The 24,884-nt window shown below is 39.0% G+C and overlaps 1 protein-coding gene across 6 annotated transcripts in view; it reads right to left on the bottom strand.

Annotated features, from left to right (window-relative positions):
- The window catches only part of RB1CC1 (RB1 inducible coiled-coil 1), a 325,791-nt gene that overhangs the window by 116,004 nt on the left and 184,903 nt on the right, over nt 1-24,884 (bottom strand). For all 6 annotated transcript variants that reach the window (XM_033933671.1, XM_033933675.1, XM_033933676.1 and 3 more), the window contains 2 exons: nt 13,693-13,754; nt 3,353-3,456 (listed from right to left, as the gene is read on the bottom strand). In XM_033933671.1, the coding sequence (XP_033789562.1) occupies nt 3,353-3,456; nt 13,693-13,754 (166 nt within the window). The remainder of the gene's footprint in view (nt 1-3,352; nt 3,457-13,692; nt 13,755-24,884) is intronic.

Raw genomic sequence — 24,884 nt, 5'->3', positions numbered from 1 at the left:
CAGAATCTTGGTACAATCCCTCGTATTAAGTCAACTCGACTACTGTAACATCGTCTACTTATCAATCCCCCAAAAGAATATGCGACGATTGCAACTAGTGCAAAACACTGTGGTCAGACTAATCTTCGGTCTAAAGAAGTTCGATCACGTGACGTCATACTTCAAACAGCTACACTGGTTGCCGATGGAAGCTCGTGTAAAGTTTAAGTTCGCCTGCCTCTGTTTTAAAGTTTTCTACGGTCTAACCCCTAAATACATCACTGACCTATTCTCCTTCTCAGCCAACAAACACAAGAGAAGCTCCCACTCGCACTTCGTTTCTCCCCCGGTTAGAGGATGCAAACTAAAAAAACACCATGAGCATCTTCTCTCACATCAGGCTGCTCTATGGGGTAAAGACCTAGAACAACTCCTATTGCCCATCACTTATGAGATATTCAGGAAACGCCTCAAAACCCACCTATTCCCGAAAGACCTAGACAGCTGACCCACTTCCCTCTTTCCCCTCTCTTGCCCTTTCTCCCAATTGTTCCCCACATCCCTTAAGTTAATTCAACTTGTACGTCAACTCAACTTGTACCCCACTAATCTTTTGTAAACCACATAGAACTTAACGGTATTGCGATATATAAACTGTTATTATTATTATTATTATTATTAGAGTACGATAAATCAACTACAGCAAAAAGAACATAATCTATAAGCAACCTATAGGAAAACCCCCTGGCTGAGGTAAAAAACTGCTCAATAACGTTCACTCAATGGCCCCCAGTCTCTCAATGTCCATACCCAGGAACTAGAGCAAGATCCCACTAGAAGGCAAACTTCAGAAAAAACCCGATAGGGAAGTTCCTTGTTTCAACGAAGCTGCATCAGGGGTCTCTCTTTGCTGATACAGCCGAGCAGCTAAGTACTTTTCCTTTTCTTTGCCTGGTACTTGGATGTAGAGCTGTTGCATGAACTGTGTCTGCAGTTATATGGAATAATTCCTCCCTGTGCTGAGATTACTGTTGTTCATCATATGAACTCGCAGGAGTAAAAAGTGATCTATCATATGACATTGTTGAATATAGCTAAGTGGAGTTTTTTTCAACTAAAGAAGCTCAACTGAGGTTTCATCTCCACTTTTGAAGAATTTTTTCTTTAATTCTCCTGCAGTTTGAATTCAAATGTAGTATAAATTTCTCTTTTTTTTTTTTAACCTCAGCCTGGGGGGAGGGATGTGTATGTTTTCTATAGGTTGCTTATAGAGTATGTTCTTTTTGCTGAAGTTGATTTTAATTACCCTAACATTGACTGTTAAATATTACATCAGGGAGTGCTAAGGAGGTAAAATTCCTAGACATCATAAACGACTGCTTCTAAGAGCAACTGGTCCAGGAACAGACAAGAGGGGGGAGGGGGGAGCTATTTTAGATTTGGTCCTTAGTGGAATGCAAGGCATAGTACAGGAGTTAATTGTGTTGGGTCCACTGGGAAACAGTGATCATAATGTGATCAAATTTGAGCTGATACCGGGAGTGATATCGCAAAAGAAATCTACTGTAGAGGCATTTAAATTTTGAAAGGGCAACTATGATAAAATGAGGAAAATGGTTAAAAGAAGCTAAAAGGATCAATTGCAAAGGTGTGAATGTTATTTAAAAATACAATCGTGGTTGCCCAGATCAGATGTATTCCACTTATTAGCAAACGAGGAAAGAAGAGGAAATGAGAGCCGGCATGGCTAAAAAGTGAAGTGAAAGAAGCTATTAGAGCCAAAAAAAATCCTTTAAAGAATGGAAAAAGGATCCAAATTAAGAAAATAAGAAGAGACACAAGAATTAGCAAGTTAGATGCAAACCATTGATCAAGAAAGCTAAGAAGAATATGAAGAGAAACTTGCAAGAGAGGCAAAAGCTCATAATTTTTTTAGGTATATCAGAAGCAGAAAGGGAATCTGTGGGACCATCAGATGATCAAGGAGCAAAATGGGATCTAATGAGAGGATCTTACAATGAAAAAAACGTCTACACTTATCATATAATCAATGAAAAAAAAGCCTAAGTCCTAAATGCCCAACACAAGAGCTTTTAGGCGAAGGAGGAGCCAGTCCTCCTGCCCGTATCTTACAGGGGGTGGGGGGGTAGGGGGTGTTGCCGGAGCAGGAGGACTTGGGCTCCTTCATGCCCCTGCGAGCCGCGACCCCCCCATCCTACAATATCGGGGCAGGAGGGAGCCCAAGTCCTCCTGCTCCGGCAACACCCCCTACCCCCCCACCCCCTGTAAGATACGGGCAGGAGGACTGGCTCCTCCTTCGCCTAAAAGCTCTTGTGTTGGGCATTTAGGACTTAGGCTTTTTTTTTCATTGATTATATGATAAGTGTAGACGTTTTTTTCATTGATAAGTGTAGAAATGTTTTTCATTGATTTTATGTGGTAAGTGTAGACAGCTGAATGTAGAGGCAGGCCATTATTTTTAAAAAACCTCCTTTTGGACTTATTTTTTAGAATGGACATTTTCCCTGCTTCTACTTTCAGCGTTTAAGGCCTAGGCCAAAAGAGGACTTAGACCTTTTTTTTATTATGCCCCTCTATGTTAACTGGCTCTCTTTATCTGCATGTTTATTCACACCTTCAAAGAAATGCAGTAAATTGGTAATGCAAGACCTCCCTTGGCTGAATCCATGCTGACTCTGACCCATGAAACCATATGATAGAAGCATGGACATCACCAAGAAAACATGCAACTTAAAGACTACAATCAGATGTGCATGCAGGATGCCACTTTCATGCCTGCCATTGATATGGTGTCAATGGGCATGCCTAAATGTTGGCACATTGCTGCTGATTTACACTAATTTTCTATAAGGGATTTGGCATTATACCACACTAGCTTAGTGTTCAGATTTTTGGTACCAACTTTTACGGCCTTAATTTGGACCACACTTATACAGATCATATTTGGCCATTTAAAATTTAAATGGCCCAATACTATCTGTATATAATTTTTGAGAAAATACAAATAAGCAAACCATGAGTTTACTGACCCCAAGCAAGCACTTAATATGCTTTGAATAACAGCCAATAAAAAGAGTTGACAGATAGAAAGGTCTTACTGAATTATGGCAGAAAAACTGGCAGCTGGTTACAAGTAGAAATTAATATGATTGAGTAAAAAATTCATGGAAAGTAAAATGCATTTTTGATAATTCATGGAAAATATTTACTCTTGGAAAAACTAGAGTAATAGGTATATTACTGAAGCAACTTATCAGAATTGTAAAAAGAGTTCTGACTGTTTATTTCCAAGCCACAATAAAATACATTTTTGTTTCTTAAAATACAAATTGATATATATTTTAACATTTACCTGAGGAACAATTGTACCTCTGGAGGACAAAAGGACTGAAGAAACTGCAGGTCAGTTAATGAGATATCTGGAAGTTCACTATCAAACCTGCGTGGCTTTCGTGTCTATGTGAAGAGAACACAATTCAATTTATACATTGCTGTAATGAGGACTAATGGCAGATGATTAAAACAAGATTAATAAGATCAAATGATCAAACATAAAGCAGAATATAAGGTAAGAAATGTCAACAAAATGTTATCTATAAGGAATTCATGCTTACAGATCATTAAGAAACTAGATAATATACTGAAGATTTTTCTCCCTTTTCATGTTCAAGAGAAACATGTTCAGTACATAAGCCCCAGTATTAGCTGCTGCCTTCAATTTTCTGGCACGAAAAACAGTCCCTGGATCTCCATTCTTTGCCAAGGATATTAAGTGGTGCAAGCCTGAATAACTGCTATACAAAACTGGAAGCCCTGTACAACAAATGAAGCAGGACAATAGCAATAAGGAAATCAATCTTTCAATATGTTAAACTGAAATGGAATAAAGTCTCAGAAAGCAGCACTCTCTGTAGCAAACTGTTTTCCTATAGATTTATTAGGACTCCAACTACTCATAAAAATTCAGCATTATTTTTAACAACACAACTCATAAACCTGTAAGCAAATGACAACTCTAAACGTAAGCAAATGACAACTCATAAACATAAGCAAATGACAAAACTAATTCCTGGAAAGGGGATGGGGAGACGCTTGAAAGCCCAGATGGAAAGTGGTGTATAAGTGCAGCTCCATGGGCAAGGTTCAGAAATACTATTATAAATAGAAAAAAATTATTTTGCTACACATCATAAGATGCCACAGACCAAACCTGGCAAACTGGAAGTTGCCTTTACAATGGTGCTGGGTATAAAACAAGTGGTTGGATCTTCCATTTTCCTGCAAGGAAGACTGGGAAAAATGGAACTTTGAAATACAGCAGAAGTGACTGAACACTTTAACAATCTTTCTCTGTTGTTTATCAAGAATAACGCCAATATTAAAGATATCAAGACAGAACTTTCAAAGATAAATGTTAAATTTGCTTCAAAGGAACATAGAGTAGATGTGCTGAAGAAAAACGGCAAGTCAATAGAGAGCGCTATGATACAACAAACATGCTAACTGGAAAGTCCTGTTAGCTTTAGAAACTGTGATCAAGAATATAGGCAACAGAAATAGGAGAAATAATTTGAGAATCACTGATTTTCCTGAAGGTGCTGATAATCAGAAACAATGCCTAGAACAATGGTTATTGACTCTCCTCAATTTTCATTTTGAGTACCCTTTAGAAACTGAATGGACTCACAGAGTCCCCACAAGTGTGGTTCAAGACAAGAGGATGTCACAACTGAGGATACTTAAGATCCTATGATTTCCTTAAGTTGTGGTTATTATGGAGAAAATTAAATCAACTGACATAGAAATTATTAGGACAGGGCCATTCTATATTCACTAACTCAATGTCTGATAAGTGTCGGAAGTTCTTAGTGCTTCAGCCCTACCTTAAAGCTCTAGAAACTCACTATGGCCTTCTCGCACCAACTAGAATGAAAGTCTTTTATCAGAACCACACCGAAACGTAAACAGATCTGGACAATTTATTACAGAAGAAACAAACAAAACTGCAAACTGTGTATAAGATGCAGGCAAAAATTTATTGTACCAAAATTAAAATGCAAATAAATAAAATAAAACCCTTTTACCAATCAAGGGACCCGACACGGTCCGTGTTTCGGACAAACCTTCGTCAGGGGTCCATGGTGAAAAAGGTTGGGACATACCATAAAAAAATGAAGATAAGTAACAAAGTGCCTGTATATTGTGTTCGCCGAGGATCGCTGCAAAAAGTAAAGCGTCTCAAGGAAGCAGTAAAAAGAGGCTGCAAAAGGTTTGTCCGAAACACGGACCATGTCGGGTCCCTTGATTGGTAAAAGGGTTTTATTTTACTTATTTGCATTTTAATTTTGGTACAATAAATTTTTGCCTGCATCTTGTACACAGTCTGCAGTTTTGTTTGTTTCTCCTGCTTGGTTTTTTCTGCAGACAAAGTTGGACTTTCTCCTTAATTTATTGCAGAACAAGCAGCTGATTCAAATAGCTATTTGACCATATTCTCATGGTCAATGGATTTATAATGGAAGATGTACTAAGCCAAATTGACAAGTTAAATTCTGATAAATCACCTGGACCGGATGGTATACATCCCAGGGTACTGAAAGAACTCAAACATGAAATTGCTGATCTGTTGTTAGTGATCTGTAACCTGTTGCTAAAATCGTCTGTAGTACCTGAAGATTAGAGGTGGCCAATGTTATGCCGATTTTTAAAAAGGATTCCAGGGGAGATCCAGGGAATTACAGACCGGTAAGCCTGACCTCGGTGCTGGGTAAAATAGTGGAAACAATTATACAAAATAAAATTGTTGAACACGTAGACAAACATGATTTAATGAGACAGAGTCAGCATGGGTTCAGCTGAGAGAGGTCTTGCCTTACCAATTTACTTGACTTCTTTGAAAGTGTGAATAAACATGTGGATAAAGGCAAGCTGGTTGATTTAGTGTATCTAGATTTCCAGAAAGCTTTTAATAAAGTTTCTCATGAGAGGCTCCTGAGAAAATTAAAGAGTCATGGGGTAGAAGGCAATGTTCAATTATGGATTAAGAATTGATAATCTGACTGAAAACAAAAGGTAGGATTAAATAGCCATTTTTCTCAATGGAGTAGGGTAAATAGTGGTGTGCCACAGGGGGACTGGTGCTATTTAATTTATTTATAAATGATCTGGAAATTGGAACTAAGAGTGAGGTGATTAAATTTGCAGATGATACTAAATTTGACAATCGTACACCAGGTGATCTGAGGTATCACCTTGGTATTTAAATCCACTATGAGGTTATTGACTAAAGCGCTGGGTGAGATTCATTATAGTAAAACACAGACAGCAATTTCTGTAGTAGGTCCACATTTGTGGAACGAACTGCCAGAGTATTTCAGATTGTGTAGAGATAAGATGTCATTTAAAAAGCAGTTAAAAACGTATTTATTTGTTAAAGCTTTTCATTAGCTTCTGATGATGAGCTTATTTTATAGCTTGTATTTTGCAAGCTTTTTATTAGCATTATGCTAGTTTTAGCTGATGTGTTGTTGAGAAATGGGGAGAACAGGATGAGACAATGGCTGGTCTTATATTATGTGTATTCGATTATGTATTTTCTTATTGTAATCCGCTTAGGAATTAAATGGGGAAGAAATTTTTTTAATAAATAAATAAATGTTAAAATGCATGCGGACTGTGAAAATGTTTTCTCGGCTCGCTCTTATTCAATCAATATTAAAGGTGACATTTCAAAGTCATGGTGGCCCCCTTGTGGGGTTCCTCAGGGCTCTCCGCCTTCCCCAATCCTGTTCAATCTCTATATGACTACATTGAACCTTTACAAGTTGACAGCTTGGGAAACGTTCCCCTATGCAGACGATATCTTTATCCTGACTGAGATTGATTCTGATCTCACCAGTCTCGCCTTTAAAATAAATCATTTTATCTCCAATCTCAGGCTATGTCTGTTCAGATGAAGCTAAATTCTGCAAAAAACAAAACTTTTATGGCTAGGCCCTTAAATTAGACTGTTTTCCTCCATATGTAACTTTGGATTCCGGGGTTTCCTTGTAGATCGAATTTTCTTCCAAGATACTGGGAGTTCTTATAGACTCTTCTCTTACTTTTAAGGACCAAATAAACTCTCTTGTTAAGAAGTGCTTTTTTAACCTTCGAATGCTGAGGAAGGTCAGAGCTCATTTCCATCAATAGCACTTTTCTATTCTGGTCCAATCCATCATATTATTCAGGTTAGATTACTGCAATGAAGTCTATCTTGGCGTAACAAAGACCAGCCTTCAAAGACTCCAACCGATACAGAATACTGCAAAATTAATCTTTGAAAAAAGTAAATTTGATCATATGTCCCCATTGCTTCTAAACCTTCACTGCCTCCCGGTCCATCTCAGGATCCACTCTAAATGCACATGTATTACTTTTAAAATTCAATATGGTATTTTTACCCCTTGATGTCCCTTTATTATGGAATGTTTATAGATTCTCTCATGCAAGAAGTGCCCAACAATTCAACTCTCTTTCCTTCTATAAAGGGAATGAAAGGAATCAAGAAACTCGGTCAATCTTTTGTTTTCAAATTAAGTTAACTATGGAATGAAATTCCTTTTTTCCTAAGGGGCCCGGATCCTTTTCAATTTTTTCGCAAATCTTTAAAAACTATTCTATTTGCTAAACACTTTAGAAATCATTTGCATTAATATTCTTTGATTTTGTTATTTCTCTTTTTATTTTTTTGTATTTCTTATAGTTACTATTAATCGAGTCGAGCTCCATTTTGGTTGAAGACCCGGTATACAAAGCTAAGCTTTAGTTTAGTTTAGTTGACAACTGCAGGAAGACTTTAGGAAATTGTAAGATTGGGCATCCAAATGGCAGATTAAATTTAATGTGGACGAAGGCAAAGTGATGCAAATTGGGAAGAATAATTCAAATCATAGCTTCCAGATGCTAGGGTCTACCTTGGGGATTAGTGTTCAAGAAAAAGATCTGGATGTCATCATGGACAATACACTGAAACCTTCTGCCCAATGTGCGATGGAGGCCAAGAAAGCAAACAAGATGCTAGGAATTATTAGAAAAGGGATGGTAAACAAGACTAAGAATGTTATAATGCCTCTGTATCACTCAATAGTGTGACCTCACCTTGAGTACTGCATTCAATTCTGGTCTCCTTAGCTCATAAAAGATATAGCGGCACTAGAAGAGGTTCACAGAAGAGCGACCATGATGATAAAGGGGATGGAACTCCTCTCATATAAGGACAGACTAAAAAGGTTAGGGCTCATCAGCTTGGAAAACAGATGGCTGAGGGAAGATATGATTAAAGTCTACAAAATCCTGAGTGGTGTAGAATGGTTACAAATGGATCAACTTTTTACTGCATCAAGATTTACAAATACTAGGGGACACTCGATGAAGTTACAGAATAATACTTTTAAAAGCAATAGGAGGAAATATTTTTTCATTCAGAGAATAGTTAAGCTCTGGAAAACGTTGTAAGAGGATGTATTAAGAGCAGTTAATGTTGCTGGTTTAAAAAAAGATTTGGACAAGTTCCTGGAGGAAAAGTCCATTAACTGTTGTTGAGACAGACATGAGAGAAGCCACTGCTTGCCCTGGATCAGTGGCATGAAATGCTGCTACTATTTGGGTTTTTGCCAGGTACTTGTGACTTGAATTGGCCTCCGTGAGGACAGGATACTGGGTTAGATGGACCATTAGTCTGATCCAGTAAGACTATTCTTATGTTTTTATGATGATAATCTTCATAGCACATGGAGGTTATTTTCCTTTCTTCATATGCATCAATCTTCAAACTGAGAATGAACTGACATCTTTGCTTCTCATGATAGGACTGTGGATCTGGACTTGCCAAACTACCATGGGGTCTGAACAACCCCGGTTATTTTTTTCCTGATTGAAATTTAGTTAACACAACCAAGGGTTGCATTTGTTATGTTCATATGTATTGTGTGTTAGTTTACTTGTTGGCTTCAATGTGTATGCACTTATGATTTGGCTATATTCTGTTCATTTGTGGAGAGGGTGTGTAACTCCGATAGTTGATCCTTATCGTTGAAAAAAGAGCAGACAATATTTTTTGTACAATTTTAATGTCAGTCATCAAATTTGATGACAGATTTTGCTTCTTCTATGAATATTTGTACAAGTGTTTTACTTAATGTGAAAAGTATTAGCAGTCCTATTAAATGGTGTGTGTGTGTGGTGGGGGGGAACTAATTCTATATTGTAAGCACTTGCAGGCAAGTGTTACCTTTAAAAAGGAAACACATTTGTCTGCTGCCTAGTCTGCCAAGTTGCGGAAGGAAAGGGTCCAAGACTTTTCTTTTCAACTGCTGCTGAAAAGAATCAGAGGTACAGCACTATTATTATTCAAACAACTTAATTATACTGTTAAATCTGATGCTGATACAGTGGATAATTTACAAACATCTGTACAAAGTTTTGTTTTTACTAATTTCTATGGTCCCATTATTGATGATAAGCAATTTATTTTAAAGAAATTGCATGCCAAATCTCAATGGTGAAAACTGATCATGTCATATTTAGTAGTAGTATTTTCTAATTGATATAATACTGTAAATTTAGATCTCTAAAAGCTCAGCAAGTGAAGACAATTCCTGAATGATTGAACATTAGTGGATTCATGGAGCCTTCTAAATCCATGTGAGCTGGATTGCACATTCTATTCTGTGCCCCATAATTCCCTTATGAGACTAGATACTTGTTTGATTCTAAACATTGGTGTCTAATTTAGAAGGGTCTGTTATAGAGCCAATCCACATTTCCAACCATGCATGTATCACCCTTAATCTGAATTTAGATCTCCATGAAGAGTCCCAAAAGATTTAGAGATTTAATACTCTACTTTGGGAGGACAAAGTATTTTTTTTTTTTTTTTTTTAGCAAAAATGGAAACTTGGACATCAGAATATTTCTCCATTAAAATGGTTGATTCAATGTCCTTTCATATTATTTTAGATAGCTATGAAGCATACCGTATTTGCAGGGACAGAATATCAAATATAAAGCACTCAGGAATAGTATGTGCAGACGCACCTTATTCAATCTGAATGGAAGATTAGGTTTTTACCTAGATAATCTTTCTGTTAAAGGACATAGGAATATGTAATCTAGGAGAATATCCTCTCATCGCAAGCTGCTTCTCCTTCACTAGTGGAGTATAGTGCCCTCTTTAGATTGCACCAAAGCAATCAAAGAGGAGCATAGGGAACTTCCCCCCTCCCCCAAAGTGTACATTTCTGTTGTGCCCTGTAACTTATGAAAAAGCACAATAATTAGCAAGAACTTGAATAACTTAAGTGTACCAATGAACCATCTCTGTGTTAAGTATCACAAACACGTATGGAGCTCAGAAACTCAACTTAGGGCTCCTCTTACAAAGGTGCGCTAGCGTTTTTAGAGCACGCACAAGATTAGTGCACGCTAGCCGAAAAACTACTGCCTGCTTAAAAGGAGACGGTAGTGGCTAGCACGCGTGCTAAAACCGCTAGCGCATCTTTGTAAAAGGAGCCCTTAGTACTTTATTAGGCATATATAATTACATGTTCATTCAACTAATAGGAGAAAGCTCCAATTCTGGACTATAGATTTGTCCGAGGCAGGAAGCAGACACATTGAAAATTGACAGGGTGGGCCGTACAGACTCTTAAGTCCTTTAAGAGAAAGAAGACTATCCAGGTAAGAACCTAATCTTTCATTCTATAGTTTCAAGTTTATTTAAAATTTGATTTTGTTGTACATGAATAAAATGAATATACAATTAAGTATAAACGACAAACTCAGGAAGACCTAAATAAACTTACAAAAGAAACATGAGAGAAGGGAGAAGAACTACAATATTTAGAGCAAGAAAGACAATTAAGGATTGAGTAAAGGGTAGGGAAACGTAAATTAATAAAATAGTATTAAAAAAGTATTGCTAAAAAAGGGATTTTTTCCTCATTTTAATTTTATTTTTTTAATTGACTGAGTTCTAGTCATACATATCAAATGCATCCTTGAAAAGAAAGGTTTTGAGGGAGCCTTTAAATCTCATATCTAGCATGGTCTCTTCCCTGAGATAGAGGGGTAAGGCATTCCAGAGTTGAAAAGATCTCTGTATATCTTGTACTGCTAATTTTTAAAGGATGGAATTGATAGTAGGTTTGTTCATTTGACCTTAAGGATTTAGAAAGAGTGTATGGAAGAAGTCTGTCAAGAAAAACAGGTGTATTTGTTGATCGGATTTTGAAGATTAAGATGGCAAATTTGTATGTAATTCTGTGTCTAACAGGAGCCAATGAGCGTTTTTCAGTTCTTTACAGTAGTTGGTAAGAGAAGAATCACAGACTCAAGCTGGGAAAGCCTCTTTGACGCTGATCTTCAGGCTGCCTGTCAGACACAGAGCCTGGCTGTACCCCCACCCACATGGACTCATGGATGGATGCACACTCAAAAGTGGAGGAAGACAAAAAATGGAGCTGGCACCCTGCGAGACACCTTGAGCTTCCGACAGATGCCTAATAGCCGGCGCTCAAACCCCTGCTTGGCAGTGGATGAAGAAAAGCAGGGATGGCCCCTAGCTTTAAAAATACTGCATGCAGAGCTGAATGGTTAAACTTCAAGCAGTTAAACACCGAGAAACTTCAAAAAATACTGAAGAAAATAAGTAAACAGAAACACTCCTCCTGGCTCACGTGCAGAAGGGAAAAACTGCAGGTGGCAGCAGAGCTCCCTGTGAAGTAGAGGACAGTCAGAGAAAAAAATCCGGCGTGGATTCCTTCTGCAAATGGCTCACAGCCATGGGCGAGAACCCTCTTATCTAGAATGACTCACCTATTGCACTGGAAATTAAGTTAAAAAAGAAAAAACAGCATCCAACTAGCATTCAAATATATGGAAAGATAAACTAAGAAGGAAAAAACCTCTGCTAGTTGTTTAAAAACTTTTTTGCCTAATGCAGCAGCACTTTAAATGATTTGTATCAGTGGCTATTTGTTTTAACTATCACATGCTTATCTATCACCAACTGCAGTTTTTATTTTTTGAAATAGGCAGAAGATAATGTAACTTTGTATAAAATATTTTAGAAAAGCAAACTGCATTGTGTTCTATATAATCATACAGTGATCATAAGTAAAGGAAACACAACTATCACAGTATCAAGATGATAGAATACAAATTTTATTATAGATACCGTTTCTTGATTGTAGATACAAATGTGGAAAGTAGTCAATGATGTGAAATAGGACCTAACATGATCAGGAAACTGTTTCTTCAAAAGATCAAATCAAGACATTTGAGACATTCTGGCTAATATTCTATAAACTGTGCATTAAATTGGGCACCTAACTTAATTGGTAAAAGCTATTTAAAAACATTCTAAACATAGTTAAAAAAAGGCAGGTATGGTTAACGGCAGAAAAGACCTTAGACATTCTAAGACGCCTCCATAGACAGAATTCTCTCAAAGGTAAGTGCCAGAAATGTAGGCCTTTAAAACCCTGGCCTACATTTCAGGTGCCTACCTTTGACAAAAGCCACAATTATGTAAATGGCGCCATTGTGTGAATGACATGCAATCAATGGCCATTTTTAGGCAGCTGCCAATAACTGCACCGTTTACAGAATCCAGCCCTCTATGTTTTAGTGCACCTAACAGCGTATAGACATGTCAACCATTTTATTTTTCAACATAATGATAATAATAATTTTATTCTTATATACCGCCAAAGCCATAATAGTTCGAGGCGGTTTACAAGAAGAAAAACTGGACAATCAGCGATGATAGGCACAATGAAAATGTCAACAATAATGAAAACAAAGTAACACAAAAAGGAACAATGTATGCTTCAAACGTCTTTTATCATACAATGGTGCTCAGATTCCACGATGGAAGGATAAAGAACTCAATAAAGGCAAAAGCCCTAAAGAGACTTAAATGGTATCGATCATTGCACCGGGTTGTAAAAGATGTTATGAAGTGCTACTAAATTGGTTTATAAAGTTCAAAAGTCCAAAAAAGGTAAATCCAATTTGTAAGTAACTTTAAATGGTTAAAGCTTCAAAGAAGTAAGCAACTTAACTGAAATATAGAGAATGCATAGGTGTGACTGGGTCCTGACGCGTTTCGCCTCACCGGCTTCTTCAGAGAACCCACTCGCAAACTGTATATTCACTGCTTGTATTGTATATAAGTCTGTTGATTCTGTAATCTTTCAGTTTCCTGTTCCCTGTTTCAGTTCCCTTTAGGAACATTCCTTTTTGAATCATACCCAGTTGTTTATATTGGGATCCAACAATAATGAAAAGTCATTGAATACATGTAAGCAGGATACAGAGATAAGAGGAGCTGGAACAATCAATGCACAATCAACGAAAATAGACACACTGTAAAGTCGTCTATATGCTATGAGATGCACTAAAACATAGAATGTCTCAAATGGTCTCAATTTTGTTTTGAAAATTGGACTGCTGAGGAAGGCATAACTGCTGACCGTTCACATCATTAACTACTTACCACATATGTGATTTGTTTTGCATCTATAATCAAGAATTGTATCTACAATAAATTTGTGTTCTATCATCTTGATACTGTGGTCATTTCCACTCTGTTTTGTGTATCCCCTTATACAGTCATATATCCAAATTAATTATAAGAAATATACCTACACAAAAAGATGAAGGCCAGGAATCGAGTCCTCTAAATAGACGATTTCTTAAAAAAGACTTTCCTGTATGAAGAAAAGTAGAATTTAATGAAAAATAAAAATGTTCTTGCACTTCACAACTTTGGTAAAAGCTTAGTTACTGGAAGGGTAATTTTCAAAGAATTTTCTTTTTTTTAAATGATACAATAAAAGCACATTTAATTTTCATATGTTCATACACTACCATTTTCTCCCACCACCCAACCAATAATCATTCAATAAAACACAAAAATTTTCATGAGTAAGCTACGGTTTAACTACAGAAAGTTCCCCTTTGAAAACTGAGTCCCCCTTCAACAGGGAAAGTAATGTCCTTGCTGCACTTTTACCTGCTGCCAAAAATAGGCGAGGCAAGGTAAAGGGAGATCATGGAAGTTCTGCATGCACTTTCAGAGTATATTTGCTCTTGCTTCAGAGCAGGTGCAAATGTGTATGCCAAAACAGGAGCCCTATTCCAATGGTCAGCTGCATTATTAAATGGAAATCACACAAGGAATTTTGGTTTGAAAATGCAATTAAAGATTTGCAGCCATAATAAAACTGTCCCCTATATTTCTCTACAACCAACCAGTATTTTTTAATCAAGAACAGGAATGAGTAAAGCACACAACTGGGTGACATCTCACACAACACCCACGGGTTGCAACAGTCTGCAGAAATAACATGCTTCTTTATAACAAAAATGTTATAAAATGTACAGACATGAGAAAAAGATCTTAGCCTCATTGTTCCTTTGCAAATTGATGTACACAGAAATCGATCCCTTAAGTGCTGAGTTTATACAGTATAGCTGCACATGAAGCTAAGTGTGAGGAGGGAGGGACAAACAGTAAAAAAAAAAGAAAGTGAAACCTTTTGACCAGAATACTTCACAAGTCTTGGGACCTTTGTGTGTATAGCCTGAGGTTTATTATATTATTCTCGCCTTGGAGGCTGTAAAAGAGATCCTTTGGGAATATTTTAATGAAGTTCTCTAAATATGGGTAAGGCATGCAGACAAGTTATGTGCAAAATTCAGACACTGCAACAAAGAAATGCAAGGCCTAGCAGCCTGAATGAAACATCATGAGAAGTGCTCTGATGAAGAAGACATAAGGAACATATTTGAACAGGTCTTCAGGTTGGTAAATGTTTTGATTTCATCATATTTCTTAAAGACTGACTTGAGGAATTGTCATATTTGAGCAAAAATATATATTAGGATTACTGCATGTTACTATCATTTTGATACAGTTATTATGAAGAAATAAAAAGTTAAAAACAAATAAATATTTCTTTTTTGGGCAGTACTGAGTAGAAGTGAATACAATGGGTAATACGAAATAGTATCAATAATAAAATAGCAGCATTGACATTTTTGTTTAGGGGAAGCTATCATCAACCTATAGGATTCTGGAAACTGTCCACTTTCAAGATCACCATCCTCCTGTTCTACAGTTTAAGAGTTAACTGTCCAGGATAATGTTTCAGTTACATCATATATCCACAGTATATTATCTAAAAGAAAGAAAAAATCCAACCATGCAGGAATCATCATAGATAAGTTTGACAAGAACCAGCAAATTAGAAAAAGAGGTAACTAATGAAAGAATTGCCCGGTTTTTTTACACCAATGTTTCTCATCTCAGTCCTGGAGTACCCCCTTGCCAGTCAGGTTTTCAAGATATCCACAATGAATATGCATGAAAGAAATTTGCATATAATGGAAACAGTGTATGCAAATCAAGTTTATGCATCAAGTTTATGTGGATATCCTGAAAACCTGACTTGCCAGGGGGGTCTCCAGGACCGAGTTGAGAAACATTGGTTTACATGACAAACTCTGCTTTCTGTTTGATTGAAAACCTACCCTTCATTAAAATGGTTCAGTTACTGTCGCCATGATACAGTCCACCCAACAGAGTAGATGTTGTAGGGAAACTGCTGGATAAAGCATATGACAGAGAAATGGAGCAATGTGTAACAAGTCTAGAGGGTCAAATCATTAACCTACATCTTGATGGTTAGATTAATGTCCACAATAATCCTGTAGTATGTGCTTGTTTAACAGAAGAAGGAAATGTCTTTCTTACTGAAACAACTGGTACCTCAGGAAATACACATACAGCAGAATACTGTACTTATAGGAAGTAGCTACAGAAACTATAATAAAATATGAAAACAAATTTAAATGTCTAGTATGCAGTTTAGTCACAAACAATGTTGCAAATGTATCCAAGATGAAAAGAAATTTAGAAGAGCATGAAGAGAATACCAAGCTAATAATATATGGCTGCAGTACTCATTTTCTGCACCTCCTAGCCAAAGACTTCAGTGTCCCAGAAATAAAGACTAATATTGATGAAATTGCTAAATACTTCCGTAACAATCATTTTGCAGCAGCATCTCTGAAAAGAATGGATGGAAACAAGCTAATGCTTCCATAAAAGGTTAGATGGAACTCTGACGTGGACTGTTTTGAGCAGTATATCAAGAACTGGTCTATTCTGTTGACAGTCTGTGAAAAAAACTGAGAGAAAATAGATGGCTAGCACTGTTATGGCCAAAATCCTCAACATTGGGCTTAAGAGAAATTTTGAAGATATGCTGAGAATTCTGAAATCCATTTCCTTGGTAAAACTTCTAGAATTGTCTTAGTATCTTTACAAAAATCACAATCAGTCGGGGGTGTGTGTGTGTAAATTTTCCAAATTTTTATAGATATCATCAAGCCTTTAGTTTGTGTCAGGGTATGTATTAGATCCTTCCTGAACTCATGGAGAATCTGCCAGATTGGTTGGTATTAGAAAGTCAGCTGATGGCCCCATTTCATTTGAACCATATTTTGAGTATCAAGATTCCGAGAATATATAAGGATAATATAATTCTTCATTCCACCTGGAATACATTAAAATTCATTGATGCCTTAACTTCTACTCTAGTACAACTATCTACCTGTCAATCCCTATGGTTAAACTCCAAGATACAAATCGGCGAGTCTAAAATCCTCTGGAAACATTGGTTAAAGGTAGGCATACATACTTTAGATGATGTAATTTCAAGTGGGAAAATGGTAAATTTATTACAATTGCAACAATCATTTGGCATATCAAAGTCTCAAGGATATAAATGGTTGCAGTTGTAACAGGCCAGTATAGCTTGCCGGGCCCATGTTTCTAGACAGATTTGCAAGGGCACCATGACGCCAAGTGGTACAAATTAATATCTAAATATTTGAATAAAAAACCAAAAACAAGCTTAAAAGATATTTGGAGTATTGAAACAAAGCAGCATATTTCTGCTACAAAATGGCCACGGATTTGGACTTGGAGGATGAGGTGTACAGCGTCAGCATCTATGAGACAAACTTGTTTTTTTTTTGTTACATAGAATTTTTTGAACCCCAGTTCATTTACAAAAGTTGGATAGTTCAAAGTCTAATAGATGCTGGCACTGTCATCTTGATGTAGGGACACTGGATCACTTGTTATTCTACTGTCCTTTGATACTCAACTTTTGGAAATCAATTTGGGGTAAAATCAACAGGATATTGGAGGATTCTATTCCACTGCCTTATGACATTGTTTTATTTGGGACTTTATTGCAACCTAAGAGTCCAATTGATACAAAAAAGAACTCCCAGACTTCTTCTTATCATGACTGGGGTGGCCATGCTATTAATAATGAGAAATGGGAAGAACTGAGACAGACTGAATGTTACTTTTTGGTGGGAAACTCTTTGTCAATATTACAGATATAAAAGAATGAATTCTGAGCAATTGGGACATAATAAAAAGTTCAAAGAAACATGGGGTCCATTAGCAGCATCTGTTAAAACTGTTTAAGTGAATAAACCTTTAATTCCTAGTTGATTTTTACACGCATCCAGAAAGAGAGAGAGAGAGAGAGGAAATGTACTTTGTATTAATATTTGTTTGGCTATAAGTGCTGTTTAATGTATTATTTGATTGTATATTGTTTGCACTTTGTTTTGATCTGAAAATTAATTAAAAAAAATGTTTTAAAGATGAGTGAGTTACAGAAGACAGTATTTTAAGGTTTTCATGTATGGATTTGGCTGATAGGCTAAATTTTTTTGTTAAGATCTTTTGTTTAATCAAATCAGTTAACATGGATGTTTAAGCAAATATAAGAATGCATATGCTATAATGTTATTTTTTTGGTTAAATAAAATTATTTAAATTGTTACGGTAATGATTATTCTTTTTTCAATAAAGTACAGCAGAAAAGTTGTCCAAATATGAATGTTTAACCTATTTATGTATTTCTAATAGTATAACCAAATCAGTAATTATTTTATACAACTGTAAAACTAATCTTAAAAGAAGAACGTCACCAGTGGGGTGCCGCAGGGCTCGGTACTTGGACCCGTGCTCTTCAACATATTCATAAATGATCTGGAAATGGGTATGAGTGAGGTGATTAAATTTGCAGACGATACGAAGTTATTCAGAGTAGTGAAGACGCAGGGGGATTGTGAAGATCTGTAACGTGACATAACCAATGCTCGAGAAATGGGTAGCAACATGACAAATGAGGATCAACATGGATAAGTGTAAGGTAATGCATGTCGGTATCAAAAATCCCATACATGAATACAAGATGTCCGGGGTAGTACTTGGAGAGACCCCCGAGGAAAGAAACTTGGGAGTACTGGTCGACAAGTCGATGAAGCCGTCTGCACAATGTGTGGCAGAGGCAAAAAGAATGCTAGGAATGATTAAGAAGGGAATCACGAACAGATCGGAGAAGGTTATCATGCCGCTGTACCGGGCCATGGTAAGCCCTCACCTGGAATACTGCATCCAGCACTGCTCGCCGTACATGAAGAAGGACACGGTACTACTCGAAAGGGTCCAGAGAAGAGCCACTAAGATGGTTAAGGGGCTGGAGGAGTTGCCATACAGTGAAAGATTAGAGAAACTGGGCCTTTTCTCTGTCAAACAGAAGAGATTGAGAGGGGACATGATCGAAACATTCAAGGTACTAAAGGGAATAGACTTAGAAGATAAGGACAGGTTGTTCACCCTATCCAAGGTAGAGAGAACGAGACACCACTCTCTAAAGTTAATAGGGGATAGATTCCGTACAAACGTAAGGAAGTTCTTCTTCACCCAGAGAGTAATAGAGAACTGGAATGCTCTTCCGGAGTCTGTTATAAGGGAAAAGACCCTCCAGGGATTCAAGACAAGGTTGGACAAGTTCCTGCTGAATCAGAACGAACGCAGGTAGGGATGGTCTCGGTTAGGGCACAGGTCTTTGACCTGGGGACCGCTGCGTGAGAGGACTGCTGGGCGTGATGGACCACTGGTCTGACCCAGCAGCGGCAATTCTTATGTTCTTATGGTTATAAATATTAAGATTACACCAACAAGAATGAGCCATTCTATTTAAAAAAACAAGACTTAAATCAAGTCTTTCTGACTATTTATTTAAATCAAATCTACACTGGAACTAGCTCTTTGAGATTAGGATGATAGAGGCAGACCTTATGTGTGATTAACAATGGAGAGATTGGAAGCCTGCAGGATGAGTGGATGGCAAAACATTTTAGCAAAGGAAACCAGTTTTTATGAGGCCAGTGGGGCATGGTAAGAAAGCACAGTTACTTACCGAAACAGATGTTATCCAAAGACAACAGGCAAATATTCTCACATATGTGCGACGTCATCCACGGAGCACAGTATGGACAGCATGAAATGTGCACGGTCACTTTAAGTTTTAAGAAACCTCGCGAATGCCCGCACTGCGCAATCAGGCCCTAAGGCCCGTCATTCGGTGGATGGCTGGCATGCCTGGCGGACGGGTTTGGGACCCGTCCATCCATCCAACAGATTTTAGGTAAAGGGGGGGGGGGTGGCGACGGGTGGGGTGTCATGGAGTCGCAGGTAGGGGGGTGTCACGGGGTTCGGGGTTCATCATGGGCAGGAGGGGTTGGGCTCCCTCCTGCCTATATCGGTTGGGGTGGGTCACCTGGGCAGCAGGGGTTGAACTCCCTCCTACCCGTATCCGATCGGGGGTGGGGGTGGGTTTGTCGGGGTAGGGCTCCCTCTTGCCCATATCGGTTAGGGGGCTGAGGGGGTCACCGGGGCAGGAGGGGTTGGGCTGCCTCTTGCAAGTATCCGATCGGGGGGTGGGGTTCATTAGGGCAGGAGGGTTTGATCTCCCTCCTGCCCTTATCGGTTCAGTGTGTGCGTGAGGGGGGGGGGGGTGTATCGCGGCAGGAGAGAATGGGCATCTCTCCTGCAGCGATGGCTATCTCCACCCCCTTGAACGGCAGCATTTCAGGGGGAGGATTGCGGCAGGGGAGATGCCTTATCTCTCCTGCCGCGATCCTCATCCCGAAGTGCCACGTTTGGGTTGATCGCCATCGTGGCAGAGGAAATGAGCCATCTCTCCTGCCGCGATCATTGCTGTGGGGGGTGGGCAGGTTGCTGGGGCCGCTGGCCCCTTTTTGGCACTTATACCTGTTAAGTGCTGACTAGGCAACCTGTTAAACATTTTGGTTATACCTGCTGTACGACTAAGTCTAGGTCGGCCCACTTCCTGTCCTTTTCCCTCCTCTAAAAATGCCTCCTTTCCCTCTAGGCGTTTCGAGGTAGGGGAAAGGTCTAAGCTTGTTTTAGATACGTCTAAAACTAGCTTTGATTATCGGTACTTGGACAATCTGGCTTTCTGATCGTCCAAGTACCGATTTAGGCCACTTTTTAGACATTTGTTTTGTTTTGATTATGAGCCCCCTAGTGTATGCAAGTAAAAATTAAACAGAGTAGGTGATAATGGAGACCCCTGGGGGACACCACAAGGATTTTTTCATGACTTCCTAACTTTACATGATCTAAAGGTCAAAAAACATTTGATTCAATGCAAGACATTATCAACAATTCCAGTTTAATTTAATTCCAACAACAGTATTTCATGATCTACCAAATCAAATACAGAGGATAAATCGAACTGCAGAATAAGTGCTATACAATTTTTACTCAATAGCAATCTTGTTTCATCTATAATAGACACTATTACTGTCTCTGTACTATGTCTTACTCTAAATTCTTACTGTGATAAATGCAAAATATTATGCTTATCTAAATAACTGTTCAACTGAATATAATCCAATCCCTTCATCAATTTTACAAACAATGGTCTGTAATTTGAAACAAGTTGACATGATCTTTCTAAATCTTTTAAGATTGGTACAATAATAATTTGTCCCAAATAACTTAGGAAGGACTCCATAGAACAAACATGCTGGATCCACTATTTCCTCTAGTTAAGCAACAGCCTTAACTGTGCTGTTTTACTATCGCATTTTCAAATGAGGAACAAATAAGCACTGCAGCACTCCACAGTAGTGCTGTCCGATTCAGGAAAAAAAATTTGATTCAATTCAATTCAATTCGATTCGATTCAGCCTATTGGACCGATTTTTCGATTCTATTTTCCTGCCCAATTGGGTGCTTTTTTTCAAATATCCTGATGGGTTTATTTTATAGCCTCTTCACCCCCTTTGCCTTCTCCTAACCACACTGGCGCTGTGGTGTAAATAAAATAAACAAACAAAAAATACTTTTCCTCTCTCTGTTAAATCCTAGCTCAAGTTTGTGGTCTAACACCAGCTCTGGCAGGATGCATATTTCAAATCTGACATATTGTAATCACAAAACAGAAAACAAAATTATTTTTTTCTACCTTTTGTTGTCTGGTCATTATTAAAATCTTGTTGGTCCCAGGCTCTGGTTGTCTTCTGATAACTTGCCAGGGTCTCCTTCTTTCTCTGTGCTAACCATCCATCTTCTATCTCTGTCCTTCCCTTCTGTTTCCCTTCCCTCCCCCTGGAGGTCTGGCATCTTTCCTTTTTTTTCATCTCTAGCCACAGATCCACCTTTTCTCAACTACCCTTTCAGCCAGCCTCTCTCCCTCCTTTCCCACCACCCCAGGGTCCACCATATCTCCCTTTCTTTTCCCAACTACCCTCCTATCCAGTATCTCTATCCCCCCTCCACATCAACCCTTGTGTCCAACTTCTCTCCCTTTCTGTTCCTTCCCTTCCTAAATCCCATTGTCCACCATCTCTCACTCTCTCCTCTGTTTTTAGACCCATTATTTCTTCCCACCAAAGTCCGGCATATGCATGTCTCTTTGAACCCCCCTTCCCTCCCTGTACTTCTACATTAGGGCCCCCCTCCCCCGAAGCCCTGCATCCCACCCTGAAGGCCTGTACTACCACGCCAAAGGCCTGCATTCCTCTGCGAAGGCTTGCATCCCACCCCTGTAGGCCTGCACCTCCCCCTGAAGGTCTGCACCCCACCCCTGTACCACCTCCTCCAAAGGCCTGCACCCCACCCCTGAAGCCCCCCGCGAAGGCCAGTACCCCCCACGAAGCCATGCATCCCACCCCTGAAGGCCTGCCTGTCCCCGCTGAAGGCCTGTGCCACCCTACCTCCCCCCGGGAAGGCCTGCGTGTTCCCCTAGGCCTCCTGCACACGATTTATCTACTAGCAGCAGCCTGCAGAGAAGATCGCTGGGGCTAGCGATCTCTGCAAGCTGATATAGGTCTTTGGAGCTGTTTCCTTTGCCGCGATTCTGCCTCTGACGTCAGAGGAGGGGCAGGATCGCGGCAGAGAAAACAGCTCCGAAGACCTATAGCAGCTTGCAGAGATCACTACCCAGTGATCTTCTCTGCAAGCTGCTGCTAGTAGGTAAATCGTGCGTGAGAGGCCAGGGGGGAAGCCGGACACCAGCGGGAGGCCAGGGGGTAAGCTGGACACCAGTGGGATGCCAGGTGGGAAGCCGAACACCAGTGGGAGGCCAGGGGGGAAGCCGGACATCAACACTTCCTGACTGACTCTCTCCCCTCGCCCTCTAAAGCAGGTGCGGCAGCGGTTGGCCAGCAAGAGGCAGCGCTGCCGCTCCTGCTTTAGGGGCTGAAAGGGGAGGGTCAGTTACTGAATCGGGAGGCCTATTTTTTTTGTTTTCAATCGATTCTAATCGATTCACCCGAAGTGAATCAGTGAACCGATTCAATTCGTGAATCGGGCAGCACTACTCCACAGTTTGAAGCACCCCCCCCCCACTGACAGCAATGCAGCTGGAGGACTCTTGTTCAGCTTAGAGGGAACAGTAGCTGGATCCATTTACACACTAGCCATGTGTTAATGGTGGCATTTAGTATATAGTCATTAATATCAAAAATAGAAATTCAACCATTTTACTGCTGCACTCCAAATGGCCTAAGCACATGAAAAAAAACCTGTGTAAGGCTAAAGTCACTTTTTACTGCAGTTTTGTAAAAAGACCTTAGTATCAGTAAAAAGGCATAACTCAAGCATGTTATAATAATCCAAAAAGCCCTTTTAGTGCATTAAAAAATAAAACCAACATAAAAAACAACTCGACAATTATAAACATAAAAAACAAATGGGCAATCATATTGACATCCCTTTTAAATAGGTCCTTCAACATTACATATCATACTGTATAATTTGTTTTCTTCTAGAACAAAACAGTGAGCTAAATGTGCTGTCAAAACACTGACTAGCTATGGGCTTCTTCACATTAGCGAGTGTTGTGTGGCAAAAGCCCCGAGGCTCTTTAAATCCCTATGGGATTTACTGAGCTGGCCCGTGCTAAAACTAAGAACTTCAGAAAATAGAACTGCATATTTTAATGTATTTTGCAATTAGAGAAAACTATCAACTTTGGTTATAAAATCTTATGAAAATGAGTTTATTATAGATTATTATAGTTTGTAAGACTAAAAATTTTAATACAATTTTTTAAATCAAAAAGAGCAGAGAAGAAAAATAGTAAAGCCAGATATTCTCACAGATGGGTGACATCATCCACGGAGCCCAGTACAGACAGTGCAAAAGTCTACTGTCACTTTAAGCTTTAAGTGAAGCTCAAGATTGCCCGCACCATGCATGCTCAAGTGCCTTCCCGTCCAACGCCGGCTCGCGAGGTCGTCAGTTCTATGCCCAAGTGAAGAAGCCAACTAGGGGAGGTGGGCAAGCTGTGAAAACAACAGCCTGCTGTCCTTGGATAACACCTGTTACAGGTAAATAACTGTGCTTTATCCCAGGACAAGCAGGCAGCATATTCTCACAGATGGGACTCCTTAACTTAACTGAAAGGGATGAAGAGAGAGTTGGCTTCTAAATAAAGAATAAATAGTGCAGTACCACTGAATGAACACGGACATACCATCTGATATGAGTATTGTATAGAGTAATGAAAGGAGAAGGAAATTGGTGAACTAGTGACTGGTACAAAAATGTGCTCAATAAGAGTAAAAGACAAATACTGTAATCCAGTAAAGCCATCATTGATTGAGGCTGGTAAATTTAACCTGATCACATAGTAGTAGCCGAATGCGAACATAGGAGAGTGAGGTGTTATGAAGACCCAGGTAGAATGCCTAGTTGAGTTCTGGAATGTGGAATGTTTAAGGATGAAAAGGAAACAACCGGTTATGTGAAGCCCTGCATGGCTTAGGTGGTTGTATGATAGGGTGACTGGCCTTACCCAGAGAGAGGTCAGTGTTCTAGGTTCATGGATTCAAATAGGAAAAGATAACGTAGAGTAGAAGTGGTACTTTCCAAGACCAGAAATGAAAGTCAAAAAGAGCAGAAGTTTTAATCACTGAATACATCTATTATTGTAGAAAGTGTAGTGGGATAGGTGTGTGGATTGCAGAGGTAGGACAATCTGGTTCTGATGCTCTGCTCCAAGACACTGAAATTCCCAGTTGAGGCCAGTGGTGCAGACAGCCAGGTTACAACGAATGCAGTTGATGGATGGCCTGAATCGTCTTACTCAATGCTGAAGATTCCTGGCATAAATTGAAGTCTTACAGCAGATGCGTGGATGGAGAACTTGCCATGACAAGTCATATATGTCAATTGATAGACAGGAAGTAGTGAAGATTGACATTAGGATGTCTATGGTACCATCTAGAAGAAGGACTGTGAGGCATCAATAGGAACGATACCGAAGAACATCTTATGGAAGAAGTGGTACCAATAACAATCCTCCATTATTTAGTACTGCTACATGGAGGTATTGATGCCTCTGTATAAGACTCTGGTGAGACCTCATTTAGAATATTGTGTACAATTCTGCAGGCCGCACTTTCAAAAAGATATAAAAAGGATG

Source organism: Geotrypetes seraphini, chromosome 2, assembly GCF_902459505.1.
Source record: "Geotrypetes seraphini chromosome 2, aGeoSer1.1, whole genome shotgun sequence".
In the NCBI taxonomy this organism is placed as follows: domain Eukaryota; kingdom Metazoa; phylum Chordata; class Amphibia; order Gymnophiona; family Dermophiidae; genus Geotrypetes; species Geotrypetes seraphini.
The sequence above is the reverse complement of the archived record's forward strand: the minus strand, read 5'-3'. Positions and strand labels throughout refer to the sequence as shown.